Source organism: Nestor notabilis, unplaced genomic scaffold, assembly GCF_000696875.1.
Source record: "Nestor notabilis isolate BGI_N333 unplaced genomic scaffold, ASM69687v1 scaffold2767, whole genome shotgun sequence".
Classification (NCBI taxonomy): Eukaryota; Metazoa; Chordata; class Aves; order Psittaciformes; family Psittacidae; genus Nestor; species Nestor notabilis.
This window is the reverse complement of record NW_009936764.1, coordinates 39,498-64,478: the sequence shown is the minus strand read 5'-3', so window position 1 is coordinate 64,478 and position 24,981 is coordinate 39,498. Positions and strand designations below refer to the sequence as shown.

Genomic DNA, 24,981 nt, shown 5'->3' with positions numbered 1-24,981 from the left:
ACTCCACTAAAAGACAAGTATAATCACCTTTAGAGACTTGCTCACTGCAATTTTAACTAAAATTTTGTGGGTATAATAAAAATAATTTGCCCCAATTGCCAATGAATTTATATTTCAAACAGTCTATACTTTTTGTCAGCCTCTTCAGAATGGTAAAAATAATCTCTCTCAATCTCCTTTATGTGCCAAGTCTTATTCCCAAATGTTTTTAGTGTCTGTACACACTGTTAGAGTATTTCTCAGACCTATCTTTAGTAAAGTTCTTATCCTTCTAACACATTGAAAGGAAGACTATACAAGATATTTCCAAATTCCACCATTCCAGAAAAGTGTGATTCATGTTTCCCTTTTTGGCAAACATACCAGGAATGCTGTTTTAAGACTGGATTCTGGTTTGTAATCCTATGCTCAGAGTCACCATGTACCAATCTAAGCGCAACAGAGAAGCCATATAAGGTCATTCACACCATTGCTCACTCCAGTTCAGGCTGTTCCCAGAGTGTGATTTCTAATGCTTTTTTTCCCAGCATACTTTCAAGTGTCCTAATGTTTACTTTTACCTCCAGTTATCCCAAGCAGTCAGTACAAGACCACCAGGAGACAGATTCTGTTTTTCCATCACCACTGTTTTAAAAAAACAGTTTTTAAAAAATCCCAGTACTCACTCTCTTACTACACACACACTAAGGTCTTTCCTCCCAGTCTGTTTTTCATGCTTTTCCGGTTACTGATTAAAATACTGGATCTTCTGTCCCATTGACAAGTACTCCTCTGCACTTTTGCAAAACAGTCACTAACAATTCTCCAAAACCTGAGCCCATGCTCCCTTGCCTGTTTTAATTAAAAATGTCTTAGTTCTTTATTGTACATCTAAAATACAAATTAATAGTAGTTCAGGTAGTAATATCAATAGGGAATGTAGAATAGAAGGGAGTGATGCAAGTCCATCTCAGTGAGACTTCAGTGATGTGTTATTACAAGTCAAATGCCAACACGACTATTTTACTCTTCAGCACAAGACCAAACTACTGTGACTATCCATTATTATATATAACTGGAAGGACCACAATGAAGCATTTATTGGCCATCAGCTGCCAATGAATCCAGGTCCTAATTCCTCCCCAAGATTAAAGTTACCTCTGCTTTGTATCCTAGAAAAATAAACCAGTGAGGCAGGCTGCACTCATTTCCTAGCTGTGAAGTATTCAATGTCCCCTGCATAATAATGGCTTTCAGATAAGTTTCTCAAAATGTATGACAGGGAATAGTAGCATTTAGAGACTTTGTTCTTGTTCTATACATGTTCCTTTCATCATCACTGGGGATAATAAGTGACTACCTGGGGAGTCAAAAAGAGGAGAATATCTCAATAGGAAGTCATTCTGTATCTAGCTGCTATCATCATGACATTCTGAATAAGTACACTTTCCCATTAAATTGCTGAAAATTATTGGTAAAGATTAAAGGATTTTATCTTACGCAATGGATAATAGTCCATTGTGGAATTGGTACATGCCTTTTCTGCAGACATTAAAAAGCAGTTAAGCTTTGCATCTTTTAATTGAGGTTATATTAATAAAAATATATACATAGGAAACTGAATTAGACAAAGAACAATTCTGAGGATGAGTATATTACAGACAATACAAATGAGAATAATGCAGAGAACTGCATATAAAAAAGAAAAATTAAGCTGAATACTGAAAATGTTTTTCCCTCTAGCAGAAGTCCTCAACAGTTCTTCCTCAGACTTTGGCAGAAGCCAAGTCACTTTCACCATGAAACGAGAACAGACACAAACCTGTACAACACCCAGGGTGGATTTCAGAAGCTTTTTCCTTCTTTATCTGTTAAGACAACATCATATTTTAGGAAGTTACTCACCTACACAGTTACCCACCCACGGGCAGTGGTGATCAAACTTTGCTATACATCGATTGCACACACCACAGTGTTTGGACCTCACTGGCTTCCGTATCTGTAAGGTTTATTAACATTTGTTTAGAAAAGCAAAAAATCCTCACATATTTTAAATAGGACCCTCCCCACATTTAGATGTAAATTGATTTTGCTATTGCTAACCCCTTAAAAAAGTCCAAACCTGATACTATTTTTTAAAGAAATCTTAGGTATTAAGCTTTATCTATACATTATTTAACACAAACATCTATACAACCACATCAAAATGATTTTCACACTATTCTTGTTATATATACAGGATTCTTTTCCATACAAAGTTCACCTCCAGCTATTGAGCTTTATATAGCAACCAGTTTCATTTCAGCTTTTCAATAATGAAGATACAGAATGAGTCTGAATTTTACAATTCTGTCACTATCATTCATAACTGAGCTGTAACAAACTCTCCCAGCTTATTTTCTGAAGACAGGAATATGACTCAATGAGTGGAACTCGGTAGAACTTAAAAAGCTAAGTTACTCCCAACATTTTTTTAAAAAAGGTTATGATTTGAAAGAAATGTAAAATGGCAACAAAAAAGAACTGATATAAAAGTATTCTGAGATATAGGTGTATATACACACACACCATTTTTAACATGCCACATCAGTACATAATTTTCCAGATTAAATGTAGGGAATATTATATCATTCATGCTCTACGTAGATCAGAGCATTACAGTGTAACACTGATAACCTTGATGATTTTATATTTACTAGCTAACTTTCTATAAAAGAAAGACATTGCATTTACTATGGTTACTTTTTTTACTTAAGCAATTATTCCCTTTTATATTTTCTGTGGCGAAACTAGTTCGAGAAAAGCATTTGCTTTCAATTTGGCAAGCTTAAAAAAAACTATGATCCCCTACAATTACTGTCAAATTGAGAAATACACTTGATTTTTTTTGGCGGAAAATAAATTGACTAGAAGCACCGCAGTTTTATTGTGAGTTACAAAAGTGGTTTTCTTCATAACTTTTTATCTGTATAGCCAACCATCTAGGTAGATATATTGGATACTTGGATTTCAACACCAGCAAGTTATTTCCACAGTGATTATTTGTTTTCCTCTTATTGTTGCAGTTTTTTTGGTGTATAGACATATCAATTGAAAACATAGCTTAAATCAAGGATTACATATAAATGCTGCCTTTGAAATTGCATTATTAGGGCCAAAAATGTGTTTGGTATAGGAATATCTAATTTTGGCTTAACATAACAGAAATCAATGCTGCAAGTGATTAAAAAATACACTACCAAGCAGGTACTGCAGAATATACTGAGGTCCAGACTTCCTGTCTCTGCAAGTTCTACTATTGTCTGCAGAAAAATGAGGGAAAAGGTAAGTAAGAAATTAGAATTTGGCACATAAACAAATGCTGACAGCTGGTGTAATAGCTGCTTTTCAGACCTAGGGTTGTGAACTTTATTCATTTCAGGTACTTTCCACACTGGAAGAACTTAAATTCAGCTGAAATTGATTTTAAACCTACTTTATTAAACCAATATGCACATTTACTTCTCAATTAATTCTAGCTCAGACTTATTCCTAGTCTATCTAGGTTTAATAAGAGAAAAAGCAAGCTTATATTAATTTTGATAGATACATCCACACAGTGGTTAGCACCAGTTTGACTAACCTGTTGTTAAACCTATTAGAATTAATGCAGCTGAATTTCCAAATGGGAACATAAATAAAACCAGCTAGCAGGATCAGCCAGTCTAAAAACCTGGCTTTCTTTCCAGTGGTATCCCATCAAAAGCTTTAAATCTACATTCACCTCTTTCCTTAGATGTTGAAGCTTCAAGAAAAAAAAACAAAACAAATAATGCAAACCAAACCTCCTCTGACTGATAATGCTATGCTTATGGGTCAAGAGATACACAGAAGAAGGTATCACTTAAAGCACACCTATAATTTAACATTAAATGAGAGGGGGCTGCTTTAATTTTATACACTCCTTCAGCACCCACTTAATTGTTGGAGTAGAAGGAACCTACCATTTCATTACATGGTTTCCAACAATTTTTAAATCCAGCAGCTGAAATCATGCCATGTGAGACTTAAATGATACTTTGAGATTCGTAACATCTGGAAAATAACCTGAAAATATCTTTTACAGAATAACCTTCCTTGAACCAGAAGAAATTCTCTCAGCATAAATAATCTAATGGCAAATAGGTTAAGCTACTGCTCCCTTTCAAACCGCGTATGTGCATATAGGCGGTTTCTAACTGCAGAAGCAATAAAACAGTCCTTACAACTATTTTCTCATCATAGCAATACAAACGTAACTTCCTTAATAAGATGATGACCACTCAGGTGAGTATCTTGACTGTAGCTGCAGTTTTCCTCCAAAAGACTACTCTGATTATGAAAAATTTATGGAAACTTGTCTTGAAAGTAACCAGTAAAAGCTACAGTCAACAGGCTGGGGGTAAATCAGTGTCTTCATGCTTTCCCTGCAATCTCAGCTAAATGAGGAACAAACTTGACAGTTTTCTCACGCTCCTAAGTGCTGAAAGCTGCACTATTTTTTCTCCTCACTTGTATTTCCATTTGCTATTGGGCCAGTGTTCTTCCCTTCACCACTGCAACCCTTCAGATCCCCTTTCCAACCAGTCACTGCCATTCACAAGCCTTTTAATGCAGTTTGTCAACTTCAGTACTCTGCATTCCTTTCTCATCCTCCTCTGCCATCCCTCACTGCTCTAATATCCCCACTACGGGACTTGAAGATAAAGGGCATCCCTCACAAGAGTAACTTTGTAAATAAGCCAGATGAACAGAAAGTAAAACACACAATGAGACGTATCTACCAAGATTTCAGTGCTGCTGGTGTGCCTTTTGATACCTTGGACAATTTCATACAATATATTTGAACAATTTCATAAGTAGCTCCTCTGATCTCAGTGGGAGCATACATTACTGTCCTGGGTTCAGCTACAGCAGTCATTTTTTCTCCTTCTTAGTAGCTGGTGCAGTGCTGTGTTTTTGACTTTCAGTCTGGGAACAATGCTGATAACACCGATGTTTTTAGTTGTTGCTCAGTAATGTTTACTCTGACCAAGGACTTTCTCAGTCTCATGCTTTGCCAGAGAGGAGGGGAAGCCAGGAGGAAGCAGAGACAGGACACCTGACCCAAACTGGCCAAAGGGGTATTCCATACCACAGCACGTCATGCCCAGTATAGAAACTGGGGGGAGTTACCCGGAAGGCCCAGATCGCTGCTCGGGTCGGGCTGGGTATCGGTCGGCGGGGGGGGAGCGGTTGTGTCCTTTTCCCTTGTTATTCCTCTTATCATTATTATTGGTAGCAGTAGTGGTTTGTATTATACCTTAGTTACTGGAGAGCTGTTATCTCAACTCGTGGGAGTTACATTCCTTCGATTCTCCTCCCCATCCCTCCGGGAGCGGGGGGAGGAAGGAAAAGGGGGGGAGTGAGCGAGCGGCTGCGTGGTTCCAAGTTGCCGGCTGGGCTTGAACCACGACAATTACACTACAGAATGTACATGGTGTGATGCTCAACACTGGAGTTCAGTATCATCCACAAGCAAGATCCCAAAGCTCAGGAGGACAGAACTGAACCAGAGCAGATAAATCACTTCTAAATATAACTCACTGAACTTATTCAGAGTCCCAGAAGCACTCAAGCTAGAGTACGTTGTTGTGCTTTGTAAACCTTGGGTCTATTTTCTATGCTTCTGAACTGCCAGAAAATTTTCTTTATTTACTTATTTTAACATTGACTTGGGTTAATTTGCAACACAGAAGAAAGGACATATCGGAAGAATAAACACCCAAAATTGTTGCCTACTACACATTTCTAAATACACTTAACTTGGCCAACTGGAATGAAAAGAATTCTTTTGGTTGCTTATTCCAAAGGTAAAGGCTAACTCAACATTAAATACCTGCAGACAAATTATGAAAACGTGAGAAAGCACTACACTGCACAAAGGTAAGGCACATGTACTACACTGCTTTATAACCCTGCCAATAGATCATTTTAAAGATTGATTAACTGCAATGTAAGAAATCTAGAACACTCATAGCCATATGCATCTGCCTGAAGAAGCTGCATTTTGTAATTCCTACCCAGTTCAGCAAGGCTTTTGTAACCACACTCAACTACTCAAGCAAGTAGATCAAATGAATTGCATATTTGTATAATTTGATGAATCCAAACCAAAGTGCAGTTGCTGACTATACTATTTAATTTAGTCCAGTTGAAAGAAGAGAATTTAGTCTGGAATTTACTTTGGCAAATTTGCAATAACAGAAAGGGAATTTGCAAAATAAATGTGCACATTGGCTAAACAAGCCAGTTATAACCTGTTGGAGAATACAAAAATCATTTAAGATATGGCAACCATCCTTTTAAAGCCTATTATATTTTCATTCCTATCTAAGGCCATAATTCCAATGGTTTGATGTCGATCCACACAGGTGTTTTCACAAATGACTGAAGTAGAAGCTCAAATCTCACTTTTGGTGGGATGTGAGCTTCTAGGAAACTTAAGACAAAATGAAACAAACAAAGCACTTCTGCTGCTTGTATAATTTTTACATATTCAGTGCTCAGTTTGGCTGCTGAGAACAATGCACTTAAAAGAAATCAGAAATGCTAATAACAGTGTTAGAACATCTTAGAAAGGTATCACTTGATCATCCATATTTTCTCTAATATCTATACCAAAAAAAAAAAATCCACCCCAGATTGCCAGGTGTTTTGGTTGATTTAGTCTCAAAATGTTTGTCAGTCCTATACTTTTAGACACAAGGAAAATTAGAGGTGCTTGAAAGTCTGGAAAGTTTTTAGAAAAATCAAATTAACTAACACTTTTCCCATAATGGGTTATTTGTTTCAGCTAGGCAAAACTCTGAAACATCACACTTTCATTTTCACCCAACTTCTTTTTAAACTTTAAGTCTTGAAAATTTAAGTTGCAATTTTATTTTCACAGAATCATAGAATGGTTTGGGTTTAGTCCCATCTTTAAAGAACCTTACAGATGACCCAGCCACCTGCCACAGGCAGGGACAACCTTCCACTAGACCAGGTTACTCCACACCTCATCCAACCTGGCCTTGAACATTTCAAGGGAAGGGGCAGCCACAGCTTCTCTGGGTAACCTGTGCCAGCACCTCAGCACCCTCACAGTAAAGAACTACCTTATATCATATCTAAATCTACCCTCTTTCAGTTTAAAGCCATTACCTCTTGTCCTATCACTACAAGCCCTTATAAAAAGTCCATTTTGTTACTCAAAATGACTGAAACACAACTTTGAACCAGTAAGACTTGAACATATATTTCAAATATAAAAAAGAAAGCTGGAAGACAAGACTTTTCAATGTTTTAGACCTTCTGTCGTACGACAATTTATTGACATTACATCTACTGAACAGCAAAACTACTCTGACCAACTAGTGGAAGCCTGCTGAAGAACAAGTTTCACGTATCTCATGGCTTTACCTTTTTCTTTTGTTCTTCTGTGGCTTTGATGATTCCTGGATCAGATTTCCAGGATTTTCCAAAATTGTAGAAAAGTGCAACGCTATTTGCGAGGAATGGAAGATGTATAAAGAAAAAATTGAGATGTGTTTGAAGTCAAGGAATTTAAAGTTTAAACCCAAATTTCCTCTTGAAAATACCCACTGATAATTCTGAAATAAAATTTAAATGAGTTTAATTTTCACGGATGCCCTTGGGACACTGTCTTCTGAGTTGAGAAAACTTAGCGCAGCTGTATGAACCAGCTTGGTACTCAGTATTTCCTATTGCTCAAACTTGAAAACTTATGTTTTAAAGTGCTGTTCTCCATGAGACATTTCTAAATCACTTATCCTTCTAAAGAATGAATGATAGTTCATTTTCATAATTATTTTCCCTTTTAAAAAAACTCCATGAAAATTATCTTCTCAAAAGTATTTCCTGTTTTCACAATAAGCATTTCAGAGCTCTATTTATAAGACAGACATCTGACTGCCTATGTCTTTAGTTGCTTGACATTCCTGTAAGACCACAGAAAGGACTCCTTCTAGCCATAGAAGGAATTGTGTTGCAACAACCACTGTTGCATGGCAATCATGTCTCAACACCGCTTATCTCCAGCAAAGGTGCTGTCTGAAACCCGGTCCTATTATAAGGCAATACCCATATTTTACACCAACAAAAGTTATTTTTAACATACTAATACATCTAATACTTACAAACCCACAGGATTTAGTATTCTGGAAGTGTTTATAAAATCAGTTACCATATAAAGACAGAAAATAACCATTAGTTTTAAAACACATTTCCTGTGTTGAATGACTTGCCATATAACATGCGTAGTCTTATAACACATCACATTTCTTCAAAGAAATAAAACATTTCTTAGCAATGATGTTGAAAAAACAAATACTTCAGACATGCCTCTTCCATAAAAGGTGGAAAATTATATCCTCTGATAAGCTTACAAAAGCCCTAACCAACCTAACTAAAAGATACCTGTCAGCTGTCAATCATAACTGCAAGGAGATGCCGTATTTGACAAAGCTGTGGTGGCAAAAGCCTCTGCAGCATTATCCAGGCAAAAAGGACACTGATTACTCAAGACATAAATCAACTCACTGCGCACCCAAATTACATTATATTCTGAGTAAATTAAATGAATATTTCTCTCTAATTTGGTAACTTCTACTGTTACTCAACATTAACACGTGTGCTTGCATTACAAAATGCTGCATATAAGACTTGAAAACAAGCACTATATGGCAAATACATTCTACTATACATCTACAATATATTCCATTCTGACTGTTCTTGGAAAAATGTTCATTGAAGGCATTAAGCAGTAATAAGAAAAAATTACATAAACTATTTATAAACAAATCATGTGGTACAGATACAAGAAACTATTAACTGAAAAAACAGCACTTCTATAGAGTAGCAGTATACTCTATAGAGTATCTCAAATCCTATACTAATCATGTGATCTGAAAAGACTCTGAAATCGGAATAAATGCAAGTAAGGTCTCTTTTTTTACTTCTGAAATGCTGAGAAAGTCTTATTGTTCATGTGGAGTGTATGCTGAATAACTTGTTTTCCTTCTGTTGCTGGGAGGAATTGGCTGTGAATTTCTAATTAAAAATATTGGCAAGTTAAAATTTTAATCATGTAACATATAGTAGAATGTTAGTGTTAACTCACTAAAGGCTAATTAATCGTTTCCACCAAGTTTACAATAGGGGAACAAATGCACCAGCTACACTATAGCCTGAACACAGTTCTATTTGATACATTACAGATTAAAAGCTGCAACTTTAATATTTCTACAACCTAATTTCTTCCTTTTTTTTTTTCCTAAAAATTACCTGCTGCCAAGAACAAACTGGTTCAGCGCGTTTGTATTGCTAAAGAGAGATTACATTTTCTTTAGAATACTAAAAGTATCACTGGGGTTTTGCCACAACACTGAAACCTTTTTTTTTTTTTGCCATTATAATAACCTTAATCAGACATCTGTTACAAACAATAAAGGTGCAACTGAAAAAAATTGTATGACCCCTTCCTAACTACTCTACGTCATGTCTAGACTGTTAAAGAAGATGGGGGGCGGGGGAGAAGACAACTTATCTTCTATCCAGTAAAAAGGCTTTTATAACCATAACTTTTTGGAATTTTGTTTTTTGTACTGACTAAAATTTGGACAATCTGTGTGATAACGAAGCTGTCCATTTTCTAAGCCTACTCTTCCACCATTTGACTCTGTAAAATACAGTCTAAGTTTTGCCCTTCCTCTTACCATGGTGGTTTCAGATGAGTGCAATGCTGACAGTTTAACTGGCGGCAGATAAGGTACTTCTGTGCTAAGGATGGGCGATCTCAGGAGACTACATGAGAAAGTAGAGTTAAGTATAGATGAATAGTAACTATGTAAATGGAGAAAGATAAAGTCACCAGTATTTTTCATAAGTGCCTTCAAAAACCTATTTCTCATAAGTTTTAAACAAAACTGGAGAGAGGGGATGAAAACCAACCAGACTTTGAGGGTGAAAGAATTGCCTCCTCCAGGGTATTTCTGGCATCTGACGTAGATAAACAACTCCAACTGTGGGATTAATCTCATTTACTTAAATCACTCAGCATGCCTTCATACACAACAGATAGGAAAAAGCCACCTTCAATCTATCTTCAGCATTAGGATATTTAAATTAAGTCAGAGAAGCAGTGCCCTACCAGTGGCTATTTTAATCCACTGGTTATGAAAAGAGCTTAAACAACTAACTTGAATATGGATGTCCACACTAGAGGTATTCAAAACTATGTTGAACTCTCCACTGAAGTTTATTCCCAAAGAGATTTTAGCATCTTCTATCACAGACATCTCTCAAAACTCTCCATGTGCATGAAACCCTTGTAGGTTTGCATTAGCTAGGGAGTAAGGAAGCGGTTTTCTAGAGTGCCTTGTTTTGTCCTAATATCCTCGTTTACAACTACACAAGGCAAAACACATTACCATATTATTAAGGGCTGCAAAATGTATGATATAGCAGGCATTCATCTTCTGCCTTGTCACCAATTTGCTGTCTTTTATGATGCTTTCCCAGTTATCGCTGTGAGAATCAAAGCAGAAACACCCACAAAATACTTCCTACTTTTAATCCTAATCAGTATCCGCCTTTAATGCTTAGAACAAGTTCAACAGGCTGAAAATTATTCCAGGAAACCTCTTGGAACCAAAAAGACCATCTCATTAAAAAGAAAACTAAAACATAACAAGTACCCTACAACCCATGAGTGAGGTAAACACCCGATGGGCTAATTTTCCATACTGAACTGCAACCTATTTAGAAAGGCCCAAACATAAGCAGCTTCCTGCTATCAAGAGCTTCACATCATACAAGCGCCTGAAAGCAAGCCAAAATGCACATTACAGACCAAGACACTCCCCTCCACTATTTACAAACCCAGAAATAAATCCTTTTCCCCTACAGAGAAAAACCTGCAGCCAGTGAAAGCTGACAGCGATCAATACATGCTAATGACCCTGCCAATTCACAGCAGCTGTACATCTGGATTCAAGAGTCCAGGTAGGCAGGAGTGGATAGCTACACAAGAAGTCTCATTTGAATAGCCATATTAGACAAAATCCATTTTGAATCAACTGAAGCTCTGCAAAAGCTCTCTATACTTCCATCTTTCATCTAACATAAAAAACCCCTTGGCTTGGGGCGGGGGGGGGAAGCATTCACTGCCATCTCCCCCAATAAAAATAATTAAATAGTTTTTATTTTTTTAAATTTAGAAAAAAATTTAGACATAGGAACAAAAGTTCTGGATCGCTGGGCCTGGGGGTTCTTTTTTTTTGTCTTTGGTTTCTTCTAGAAACATGGCTGCTAGATTCTTTCTTTCTGCTTGCAAGGCTTTTTGCTGTTTTCCTGAAAGTAATTTGGGTACAATATGAATGTTGGTTTTGTTTAATTGCTTAGCCCTACCAATTGGCTTGTTACCATTTTTAACACACTATACTGTTGGAACAGCTTTGTTAAAGTATGAAAATCCCCATGAATTCTCCTACACCCCATGTTTAAAATGATCTCTAACTGAAGTGTGCAGTTTCTTTCACCTAAACCCCATCGATACATAAAGTATATTTGAAACAAGAGAATACAGTCTTAGTCAATGATAAATGATTTTAAATTATAAACTTATACCATCTCATAATCTTAGCATTGCAAGTACTGTGCTATACCAGAAAAGCTATACCACACACTCCATTTGCACAAGCAAACCCTAACATCTTAGAAAAAGAGAGCAGTGTAAGAACCTTCTTACATAACCAGCACTATTTGTTCAGCTGGAACTGAAAAGACTGCATGAACAACTGAGACATGAACTCGGCACACGTGCCCTCAACTTTTTACAGGACACGAGAGAACATTCTACCTATAAATACTAACGAAAATAGAATGAAATGTGAAATTCTAGTCTCACGTTATTAAAAGTGTACTTTTAAATCCTTTTTTAGAAAAACTAAATTAAAATACAGTGATTTAATGTGCAGGATTTTTAAGGGTATTTTCCCCCTACTCTGCAAATAGTAGAAGATGAGAATACACTGACATGGCAAAACATAACTATCCTTTGTTATGCGCAAAATACAGTTAAAGGGAAGCAGTAAAACAGCAGTAAAACTATGGCAGGGAAGCATAGGATCATAGACTTCTATATCCATAATACACCGATCATAACTTCCTCATTCCCAGTAAGAATAAGATTTCTATTTCAACAAATACACCAGACTCAGAAGCCTCTGTGAGAAAAACCCAGTAGAATGAAAACATTTACAAAACCTCAGTATACTAGATTCATCTAAACTGTTCGAATTTTCTTTCAAGATTGGTCTTTTAAGAAGACATGTCACTGCCTTAGAAATTACAGACTTATTTTCATGTGACCACCCTAAAATTCAAGAAAACACACTGCTAATCTTCAGTTTTGCTTGTCCTTTATGATAGATTGTTGCAACTGCCCTTTTCTGTCTCATTAGGATTAAACCCAAAAGACCAGATGATCTTCCAGACACCTTCAACACACCTACAAGAAAAGAAAATTCTTACCAAATACCCAAATAGTAAAGTAACATTTGCAGCGATTAAGACCTTTATATTATTTATAATACAAAGTTCCAGTAAGCCAATTCATGACAGCTGTTTAAGGTTTGAAACTTTTTTCCTGAGCGAAAGATGGTCAGAATTTGTAGAAACTACAAGGACAGGTTTCCTCACTTGAACATTACGGAATATAAAGTAGTACTCTGGTCTGCTGTAAGTAATCATATAAAGCTGTAAAAATACAAGAACCCTTTCTCCAACCACAATGCTGTGCCTCATGCTATTTAAAAAAAAAAAAAAAGCAGGCATGCAATTTCTTTTTTCCAATAAAGCTACAGGGCAATTTTCCACAACAAGAATAATGAATTTGGAATCTTATTAGAAAGACTTCCAATTAAAAATCACCAATTAAAGGAACATGGCCTCAAGCACTTACTCTAAAACTGCTTGTCAGAGAAGTGTGTCAGCTCTAATGAAAGCAATTAGTAACTGAAGTTTTTAGACCACTACTTCTGTGTACAAAAAGTGTTGCAAAGGTTTTGAGGCACCTACCTTAAACTACAGAAGCAGTACAGTATGTTATTGACATTCAGAAGTCAGAGTTTAGTAGCGTAAATAATTGTCTGTGATTACTACTTCTAGTAGTGGACAATGAACATTATTCTATGACAAAACACTCCCAAACTTCGTTACTTTAATCAGAACAGCTAACAAATAAAAAGCTAAGCAAGCCGACACAAATTTGAAGAAAACATGAAGCATCAGAATAAAAATCTCACAATTTGCCAGCCTTAAGGGACAGCTTTCTACACCAAGCTTGAGGCCATGACGAGGTTGTCCTGGCTGTGCAGCCATTTTAATACGGTCTAGTACTTTAAATCAAAGTTGCACACATTCTCCGGTTTGGTTCAAGCTGATGTTATGCTAGCACAAGAAAGCATTTCACAATAGCTCAACATTTGCAACCCAAAACAGATAGTAGCATTAGCAAACGTGTTTCTAACGGAAACCCTCATGGTGTGGAGAGCTGAGATTCAGAAGTGAGGTGCTGTAGTTTTTATAACTGCCTCAGAAACCTGTATTTTACTATTTATTAAAGTTTTACTTAACAAAAAGAACAGAAGAGCAACTTCAGCCTAGAGGCATGACATATTTAATAGTTCTACTCCATTCCGTAAAAACTGGAAAAATATACCTCCATTTTTAACCACTGCTTTTAAAAAACAGTTCTCATTTCATACTTGCTTTCCTCATTCTGTAGTTACTAGTAAATTCAGTTGAATAAAAACAAAGAAAATCAGGCCAGGCAGAGAGACTGGTAGTGGGACCAGCATTTCTAAAAAAGTATTTCAAGACCTACTCACGCTAATATTGATATATTTTCCTTTTTAAAAATTAGATTTTAATCTTTAACTTCTTTAAATGTGAAATAGCAGTCATGACCAGGCTCACAGGATTGCTATTGTTCACCCCAACACCTTTGCAAACACTATTAGCACAGAAGACATAAGCAACATGGAAGCAAGGTCTCCTCTCTGTTCTCAGCGCAAAAATATGAAGCTTATTTAGCTAGGGTTGGAGAATATATTAACAAGATAATAAAAGGGTTGCACTGCTACTATCCTATTTCATGGTAATTCCTTTGAGGATGAAAACTAGTTTCTAGAAGAGTCAAGCCAACATCCGTCATAAATATTAAGTTCACTTCAACTATTTACAACTACAAGAACTGCATTAAACATTTAATAAAACATTAAATATCTCCTGTAATGACAATACCCAAGAAAGTTGTTTAAAAAATTGAGTCTATTTCCTTAAGGTGGATAACTGACATTCTCCAGTGAACTCTGAATTGATTTCTACCTCTGTGAGTATGAAAAGTTCGTATCTAGACACAGTTAAAAACATAAAAAGATGAAATATCTATAACCTAGTGTTGTTAATACATACATCTTCAAAGACTGAAAATGCAGTTAACAAATGTATCTAAAGTTTGTATGAAATGGAATTTGCAAAATCTTTAGCAAGAAAGCTAATTTCACTGGAATTGATATATATCAAGAGATTACCTCCAGCTTTTCATAAAAGCGGTGTCTAAAAATGCAGGCAATTACACCCTGTCACCTCTCAGCTAGAGCATATTTTATGGAGTTGCTTACATTTCCCCCACTTAAGGAATTGCTAAAGCACAGGAAATTTTACAGACTACTGTAAGCCAATTTTAAGGAAAGTCATTTACTAAAGGAAAGCAACTTATGTAGCAAAGGAAATCATGCACATTTTTTAAGCAATAAAATAATTACCATCAATTCAGAAAGCAATGTTTAATGGCCACAGACATCTAAAAATTTAAATTTATTTACTTACTCTCATATGTACCTCATAGTACTAACATGCAGAAATACTATTCTACTGTATATAAAAAAGGATATCATTCCAAAACCAGAAGAACCATGTCACATACATCCAGAATTTTGTTGCCAAGTATATTCCAAGCGGCAGCGCACTGTGCATGGAGTGATCAAAGAATGACCTGTAAAGTAGGAACAATTTCACATGATAAGTTTCAACTTACAAAACCTAAAGCCTGAACTACTGCTTCTGAAAAGTGCTTCCTGTTAAAATGTGTTCTATATGGGATATTACAAAATATACCATGAAAACATTTTCCTCAATGTTACCAAAGTTCATGAGAAATTCCTGTTTTCAACTTGTCCAGCTGACTTAAAGTTATTTAATTCAAATTTATACATTTACTTTTGAAATGAATGTCAATAACTGGAAAGAAGAAGGGTAGAATGAGCAAATACTCATGATAAACTACACTGTGAAGGCAGTTAGAAACCTGTGAGATTCCTTGTCTAAATGGACAGTGGTTGCAAACTGCACTTACAAGATTTCAGTGCTAAAGATACTTTGGAAACCCATACGATGAAAGCTACATGTTAAAATTACTTCAGTAAGAAAAAAGCTTAAGAGACCTTGCTGTTATCAGCCTACATAATTGAAATATTTCAGATTCTTGAATCTTTCCTGTGTACACTTGCCTATAGAGAGTTGGAAAAAAACCCAGATTAATTAGTTTCCCATATCACTAGATTTACCCAATTTGAAGATAGAATGTTGCTCCTTTAATTTGGAAAAAAAAATAAAATTAAGCCATCAGAAATATTTTCACCTTCTTATCTCTTGCATCTTAAAGACTATTCTGAATAATACTGAATAGAGTTGAGACCAACTAGGTGAGTGACCAGGTTACTCCATATTCAAGAAAAAAATTGCTAAACATGTCAAAAGTCACACTCTACACTGTTCAGCTCCCTGAAATAAATCTTCTTCCATCATCTACCTAAACATCCTTACACTGAAGCATTTTACTTTTTTTGGTGGCGCCCTCAGGTCTGCCACAGACAAATGTGCGCACTGAGTAGTTTCCATTTCACTCCTGCAGTAACAGTCTCATCTCTAATGGAAGTTCCTCAGGTCTTTTGAGAAAACCCTATATGGAAGATGAGCTAAGATGGTGAGTAGTAAATGAATAGACATTTGGACCCACAGTAGTTAATTAGCAGAAATCTTTCTTTCACTGATCTCTGTGCATATTTCTGCTTCTGTGTGTGTGTGAAAGGAGTAGGGAGGAAAACACAGCTAAGCAGGTTAGCTAAAATTCAACAGGGAAAGGAAATACTACTTGAATAATAGTTTCATTTAAGCCTGGGGTTTGTGAAAAACACTTCAAAAAGTATTTATACTAAGCATTAAGCAAATGATTAGACAAAGTAAGAATGTTAATCCTGAATGTGTGTCAGGTAGGTAAAAAAATCTAAAAATTGACAAAAACATAGATCTTGAGAAACCTGAAGGAATTTTGTCCTTGCTTCCTGCAGGAGGTGTAGTTGAGGATTTGCCCTGCCAAATAGTTATTTGTGGGAAAAGGTCAGGAAACTGCACAGCCTCAGAGATGTCAAAAAGACTGAACAGATCACCTCCAAGATCCCACAGAGGGAAAAACTTGATGACCTCCCACCTCTCCCCTAGTGTACCAAGTTCACTAAAATTCTATGAACTTGGTCTAAGGAACAGATATATTTTCTTTTGCTCTTTAAATAGAAAGGAAGGAGAAGCAAATAGTTCTAATGAACATGACATTCAATGACAGAAAAGCAAAAAGCTTCTAAGTATGAAGATATAACAAGTTCTTCTATACATGCCACACATGACAACAAAAAGCCGAGGCTAGATAAAGTAGTCTACAGATCTTGAAAATCCACTGGAGCATGCCTGCATGAGTATGTGTGTGCACATGTATACATAGGTGCATTTACAGATATCTAAAGTAATCACAAATACAACTAAAATTCTTTATGATCAGGTAACATGTTAACATGTAACATTATTAGAAAGCAGCTTTTTTCTTTAGTTGCCCCTTTCCACTCTTTGACTTAATTTCTCTCTATAAGCAACTTTTGATGCCTTTGGGTGTTTAAATTCTAACAAAACCCAGGTTGTAATAGCACACTTGCTCTTATCATTTTTTATTCCTTTCTAGTAACTTTCCCTGACTGCTTTCTGCAGAATTCATGCTGACAAGTCTTTGTAGACATTCAGCACCCTCCTCTGGACAATGACTGAATTTCTACTCTGGTTTTAGCTTCTATTAGCTCAGTGGCATTCCCCCAAGGTAATTTCATGGCTATTTGCAAGACAACAAAGCATTACAAGTGCTAAAGTCACACAAGATCTTTCCCAGAAACAGTAATGAAAGACAAAAAAAAAAAACCAAACCAAAAAACAACAAAAGATTAATGTTGCATGTTGAAATAACACACACAAAAAAGAAATTCAAGATTTTTTTTATCCAATAAAGGTGCCAGCAAAATATTTCTTGTGTGCACACACTAAACAGACAGTGTCCTGCTAAAACACTTACTTTGAAAGAAACTGCACCATAGCCCAAACGCCACCATACATCAGCCCTTTAATGAGCCAAGAATCAATGTCTAGGTCTGCTATAAACCCAACCAGCCAAATAACTAGGAAAGGAGTTCCCAGCATCACCTTCTGACGGAATTCCTACATAGAAACAAATATCAGTAAGCAGTTCTATTTTCAGGAACAGATTGTGTAATAATATTCTATAATACACAGAACAGCCACAAAAAGCTTACAAGAAATTTTCAGGAAGCTTAACGTAGAAGGAGGAACCTTCATAAATTTTTCTAATTTCCTATATTTACATACCTCCAATGAATGTGCAAGAAAAAAAGCTTCCTCAGATTTTATCACAATTCAATGATTTATTTGGTTATTTTAGAAGAATTGTCTTCTAGAGACGTTGATGTTAATCCAGAATAAAGACAATGGCAGTTCTTTCTTAAGAATCTGTCAAAGTGTATAAACTACTACGAGGCACATGGTAATTTCAGTGAACTTTAAAGACTGCAATCACGTAAGAATAGATAAAAGTCATACTGAAGCATCTATAAAGAAAGACAGGAGCTTTTTTTCTTACATTATGTGGGTACAATTCCCAATGAAGGCACTGAACTTTTTCCAGATACTCGAAGCACAGTCACAATGCACATGTACACACAACACGGTGCACAAATCACTTAAAATCAATAATCACTGCATTATTATATTACCACAGGGTTAAAGCTCAGGCTGTTGCCAGTGCTTTAATAATCAAGATGCAATGTATCTTTAAATCATGAAGTTGTAACAAGTCAGTGATAGCAATACTTAATATCCAGCACAACACTGCCTGGGTTAAGTAAATATTAACTCTACATAAGTTATCAAACTACAGGCAGGTAGACAGTTCTTCATACCAGAGCAATATGTTACCCTTTATCCCCTCATTTCTTTCCTCCTCCTACCTGCAATGTAAAATAATAACCTCAGAAGAAAAAGGCCTCCACATTAGTGATTTATATATTACACTGGAGACCTCATAGCAGCCTTCCAATATCTGAAGGGGGCCTACAAGGATGCTGGGGAGGGACTCTTCATTAGGGACTGTAGTGGTAGGACAAGGGGTAATGGCTTTAAACTTAAACAGGGGAAGTTTAGGTTAGATATAAGGAAGAAGTTCTTCACAGTGAGGGTGGTGAAGCACTGGAATAGGTTGCCCAAGGAAGTTGTGAATGCTTCAACCCTGGAGGTGTTCAAGGCCAGGCTGGACAGAGCCTTGGGTGACACAGTTTAGTGTGTGGTGTCCCTGCTCATGGCAGGGGGGTTGGAACTAGATGATCTTAAGGGCCTTTCCAACCCTAACTATTCTATGATTATGCTGTTAAGACTGACTGCTTCATTCGTCCACACAAAAGGGTACATAATTAGAGATGAGACCAGAGTTCAGGGTATCTAAAATGCTTCTTTCCTTCGATGCTGAGAGTCAGCTTTGTGTTGGCTATCCCCTGCAATACTGGACCACTTGGTACTTCCCTAACATTTAGCTAGCACAAAAACTAAAGGTAACTGTACGGAGGATTAGCGTTTTCTTTCCTCCTGCCTTAAGCTTTTTTTTTTCCTTTTGTAATTACTCATCGTAACAAAAACATGTTTTCTAAATCTGAAACGTGGACACACCACAGTACTGAACTGCTTTCCTTAAACAAATATACATGCCCTCAAACCAACAGCAGCAGTAATATTGATCTACATAAGAGTTAGACCACTTCTTACCTTATCAGCTTTTAGTTTTCTCAGAAAGGATGGACTGTCATATCCCTTTGCCTGTCTTGCTTCCTGTAGGTGATTTATCATCCAAACATTTTTCCTCTGTTTTGCAAGATCAAGTGGTGATTCTCCCTGCCAGGAGTACAAAAGCGGGAAACATCCAATTTAAAAATAAACTGCATTCAGCGCACTTTTGAAACAGAAGATTGGCAGGCAAAAATAATACATTTTAAATCAGCTTGAGCTACATTCTGGCATATGTTTTGCTCTGCAGCTGACTGGACACCAAACATCATTCCTTTTGGTCTTTTCACTCTCCCATAACTGTACATGCATGGACAAGTAGAGAATCAAATGTGTGATCCTGACATTATGTATGTCCTGACATAGCAATAATTGTTGCCTTAGGCATAACATTTATATTTCAGTGTTCTACACACAGTCTACTAGTCTGTAAATGAAAGACTGTGCTTCCCCTCAGCTATTGACAGGCAGCAGAAATCAAGCAAAGAGTAAGAACTCGTGACCCACTGGATCATGGACACTCTCACAGTCTAAAGCCTGACTTCTCAGTTAATTCTCTGCCTTTTTGACAGAGTGGAGTTACTAATACCATGGAATACTTCTATACGGAAAATTTCTCACAAGCTTAATTATCTTTATATTCATCTCTGTTATTGAAGTCCTAGGAAGAAAATGGGAAAGAATAAACTGATTGCTCATTTCCAACTCATTCCCAAACTCTGAGCTTTTATGCTTAGCTTGTGCTCCGTGTACTTTGGGTGCTAAGCCAGCAATGGTCCATGCTTTCTCTTTCCCCACTTTCAGAAAGGACCAACAGACAAAGCAAAAGAGAGACACAGAGAGAGGTAGAGGGGCCAAAGGTGCCTACCAAACTGATTTGATTTTATTGGTTTTTAAACATTTAGGAAGAGAGCTAAATGAATGTTATTGACTGGGTCTAAAATTATAGAGGAGGCAAGAGACAACCAATTGCAGGTACCTCCAGCTTCAGTTTTGCATTTGACTCCTCCTCTCTTCTACTGGAGTTAACTCCCCTCCTAAACAAACCATTCATGGAGGCTTGAAAAATGGCTGAATCCTCCATCGCTCGGCCCCCTCCTAAAAAAAAAGTGAGACAGGTACCAGAAACTGAAATTACCCGGAAAGGGCAATAATTACTATAGACAGAAGAGATTTCAAAGATTAAAAAGTACAGTTAGCTACCTATATCCCATAGAAAGACAATGGGAATTGTGTATTTAACTGTCATTTTTGCCTTTGAAATCTTGCTCCAAATCTCTAAAAGGAGAGTAAACAGCACAGACTACAGGTTATGAGGTGAAACTTTTTGCTAAAACAGGATCTTGCACTCCTGTGCAAGAAGTTTAACTATAAAAATTAGTTAAAAAAATCACCTTTTGACTTAACTTGGCTTCAAAGTTATTTAGCCAGATGTTTAAGAAACAGATTAAGTTAACTCCATCCTTAACAGAAATGCCTGAAATCAAACTATGGTCCTGCTTCACCATAAATTTAACAGAAACTTGAATTGCTAGTATCTGGAAAACTTCAGAGATGCTGCTGGTTTAATATCACCTTATATATCCAGACTGTAAAGATTACCTGTGGACAAGCAATCCCCTCTGGGAGTTGATCTCCCAAGTAAATCCTGAAGTTGTCTTGTGGTCCAGCTGAGCATCCCTTCCACTAGAGGGCCATGAGACACCTAGGAACTGCCTAGATAAAAAGATTGAGGGAGCTTTAAAGAAGTCTTTTGACTGTGCTTCTCATCATCTTGCCATTTTCACGATTTCCTTGTTTTCACGGGGGTGGTGGATGGCTGACTCACTTATAAATGAAAAAAATGAAAGAAAAAAGAAAATAAAAACTGGGGAACCTAATCTAGTAACACACTTGGTTTGCCAGGAAGCAATAACGCTTCAGTAGTATATGTTTGAAGAGTCTAGATAGAAAGAATAATCTGAAGCTATTACTGTAAGGAACTTTACATGTAGACTTCCACGGACTAGCCTACAGATACACTGACTAATCAAGAAACTATATCTAAAGTCCATTCAATTTCTAAAAATAATTAAAAATAATCTTCCTTAAACTGTAAAAGCTCTTTTAGGTCTCTATCACTCTCCAGTAAAAAAGGAGCATCTGCTTATATTTAAGTAAAATTTTCAGCTTCCCCATGAGCCCCAGTGCTAAGCTGACTCCCTGTGAAATCCTGTGTCCTCATCTGCCCAATCCATCTGCTGGGGTGGCAAGATAATTTCCTTAACAAAAAAATCAACTAAACAAAAAAACCACTCTACTTTGACAACTGAAAAGCAGGTTCCAACTCTAACTGTAATCCAGTTCTCAAAAAGGAAAAAGTTACCTTACTACCAAGAGAAAAGTAGTATTTCCACGTACAGCATACTATAAAGACGATAAATAACACAAACAGGACAAAATCCACTGCTAGTATCAAGCTTCATTCTAGAATAAGAGTGCTATTGTCATACACTTGCCAAACTGACATGCAAAGCAAGAGAGTGCCTTACTGAGATGACTAGTTCCAACTTGTTCCAAACCTACGTGGCCAGCACTATGTGCCTTTCTAACACAGACTGCCTTGAGCTGGTAACAACATAGTCAAAGCTCGTACCTAGTATCGCAGCCAAAAAAAGATGATCATTACCACAACTCTCAGTTGATTCCATGGGCCATCTGAGAAAAGGACCTCACTAAACTGTGCTGCAGAAATCCGGAAGTGACTGCATCAGAAAGGAGCCTTTCATGATTCCTTTTATTTCTGGGGAAACATGAGCCAGACACTCAACAACTGGTTTCTGGCTCAAAGAAAACTTTTTTTGCTGGACAGTCCAAGATGAAACACAAAACTGAAGTTTCTACATACCTAGAAAAATCAACCAAATTCATATGTTTCCTGTATGTTTACAGTCACCCAAATTGGCATCTGTTATAAAGTCACTCACAGGATGGCAAAACTGCCACTGCTGGATTGATCTCAATCCTCTGAAGATCCTAGGAAAGCTGGGAAGGCATGCAAGCAATCTAGATTCCACTGCAGAAGGCAGGCAGTGGTTAATGAAACCAGGCACGCACCCAGTGGCATGACCGGAAAGGTATCATGATCCAGCAGGTTCAAAACCTAATTTTCTACTGACTGCTGCTGTCTGTCAATGAAGAAGGAGAGACCAGGAACTGCTTCAGGCTAGCAGATACATTTTTATTTGGCCAAACATATGAATTTTCATTACGGGTTTTATAAGAGTCCACAAATGTAGGTAAGGTGATGACTTTAAAACTCTAACACACTTATCAGTCTGCCAAGGGAAGCAAGGTATGACACCGATTTTTGTTTTCCACAAAAACACCTTAATTTTTACCATTAGGTGGCACAGAAAAAAAAGCTTTTCAACAGTTTACAAGAAGTGAGGTTAGCAGCATAATTCATCCACACGATTGACCTTACAGACCAGGAAAAACTATATATTCACACCAGGATATGCAAAAGGCTAGTTGATTTTTTTAAACGTGTGAAAAGCCATGTGATTTTTCTAAAGAGCTTTCATTCATGAACAGTATTCTCATTTTATCATTATACACTCACTTTAGAGTACCAATATTTCTGATACTCTAAAGTAGATGGAGCTAGAAAGCCACCAGCTAAATTTCACTGCACCTTTAAAAAGACTGTTCCACGCTGTTGAAGAAAACAGATGTGTGTGCGTATATATATATATTTATTATTATTATTTATTTCTATCACTCGTGGCCAAGCAAAATAGGCCCTGGCCATCTTAATCACAAGAGAAAATGGTGAAAGGTCAAATAAATTTAATTAAGCGTTTAATACTTTATAAGTATAGATTTACAGATGTATTTTCCAGTGTAACCACGACTGGTAACAGTTATTAAGTGGAAAATGTAAATACTGGAGGAGAAATTGAGTAGAGAATTCTTTTTCTAAAACTGAATTCTTCTCTGACACCACAGAATAAACATCTTGGGTGGTGAAGTGCACCTAATATACAGCAGAGTCTGGAGGCAGTGGACATAAATCAATTCAGTAGATGCATCTTCCACTGCTGGAGATGCTCGTACAGACTCCAAGTCTATAGCACAAATTCTAACACCTGCTTGGCTGGTCTAACATACGGTAGGGATGGGCTCCAATAGTGCTGCATCTAGCTTCAGCCTTAAGAGATTCTGGTAGAGTATCAGGTGACTCAAAGTATTTTCAGGCCTCCAACTTCCTTATTGCCACTGGGAGATATACAAGAGTGTTTGTCACCTTTCTGGAAGAGTACGGAGATGTCTCTCATCTCACTCCAACAGTCACCACAGAACTTCACAGGAAGATATTCTGTCAGATTTCCAATTTCACATCCAAATGTGTAGGTCTTCATGCATGCAGTGTAATTGCACAGCCTGCTCCCATATATTGGCACATAATCATTGCTAAATTATTTACACAAGTACTTTTGAGGGTGCAGATGAAGTGGTTATGCATCACAGTTAGGAAAAACTGATTCCCAAATTAAACATCAGTGGCATGGCTTTTGCTTCATCTTCACAATCCCACCATACCCACAATAATAATCTATTCTTGGGATTTATCATAGGCTCAGTTATTTCTGCCTCAAACCACCTACAATAAAAACAGACCAAGTGTTTACCTTTATGTTTTGAGCATCAACATTAGCTCCAGCTTCTAACAGAAGACTAATAACTGTTGTATTTCCTGCTAGCACAGCCCAGTGCAATGCTGTGTTTTTGTGGTACTTGTCTCCAAGATTAACAGAAACATTAAATGTTAGTAGTAATCGGGTTGGATCCACACTAGAAAAGAAAATTCTTGTTAGATCAACAGAAGATGAACTCCAATACATACCATATTACTGTTAATAGTTGGATTTCTATAAAGAACATAGATCATTATGTAATAGTGTGACATTTTTTGCTGATGATTAGGAATAGCTCAAATTTCTTTCCCACCAAAGAGCAGCCACAATTCTGTTGACTTTTAAAGGAGCTCAGTAAGACAGCTGGTTCTGGGATGTCATGAAATACACTTGTTATACAATTCTGTTTTCATATTTACCAAAATCTAACAGTATTAACAGACTGTAAAAGCATGCACATAATTATATACTTGGCAGATAACAACCAAAGTTCAAAATGTGTTATATTTCCACTTCATATTCCAAAAGATGAAAAATAAACTAGGATGATAACGTTGGTAATGACAGGTATTCATAAAAGCTAGACTATGTTCCTCTCAAGAACCGATGGAAATAGGCCCTTCAGAGCAGGAATTTAATTCAGACAAATTTGCTCTTTGAAGAAGTGTTATTTTACACCAACTGTTTCCAGTCACCTCCACAGGAAGAGGTACTTTGTAAACTAAAAGTTCATATTAGTATTTCAGCATAATATCCACTCTCTCCAATTGTACTGGTTTTGGCTAGGATTGAGTTAATCTTCATAGTAGTACCTATGGTGGTGCTGTTTTGGATTTGTGAGCAAAACAGCATTGATAACATGTCCATGTTTTAGCTCTTGCTCCACAGGGCTTACACAATGTCAGGGCCTTTTCTGATCCTCATGCTGCCTCACCAGCAAGTAGGCTGGGGCTGGGCAAGAACTTGGAAGGGGACACAGCCACGACAGCTGACCCCAGCTGACCAAAGACATGCTCGGCAATAAAAACTA

At 36.8% G+C, this 24,981-nt stretch overlaps 1 protein-coding gene across 1 annotated transcript in view; it reads right to left on the bottom strand.

Annotated features, from left to right (window-relative positions):
- ZDHHC17 (zinc finger, DHHC-type containing 17) overlaps positions 1–24,981 on the bottom strand; it is a 56,164-nt gene that overhangs the window by 9,286 nt on the left and 21,897 nt on the right. Inside the window, exons 6-12 of the mRNA XM_010018507.1 lie at positions 23,946–24,108; positions 19,255–19,380; positions 17,498–17,640; positions 15,000–15,100; positions 7,441–7,565; positions 3,219–3,281; positions 1,885–1,978 (exon numbers count right to left, since the gene is read on the bottom strand). Coding sequence (XP_010016809.1) covers positions 1,885–1,978; positions 3,219–3,281; positions 7,441–7,565; positions 15,000–15,100; positions 17,498–17,640; positions 19,255–19,380; positions 23,946–24,108 — 815 coding nt within the window. The remainder of the gene's footprint in view (positions 1–1,884; positions 1,979–3,218; positions 3,282–7,440; positions 7,566–14,999; positions 15,101–17,497; positions 17,641–19,254; positions 19,381–23,945; positions 24,109–24,981) is intronic.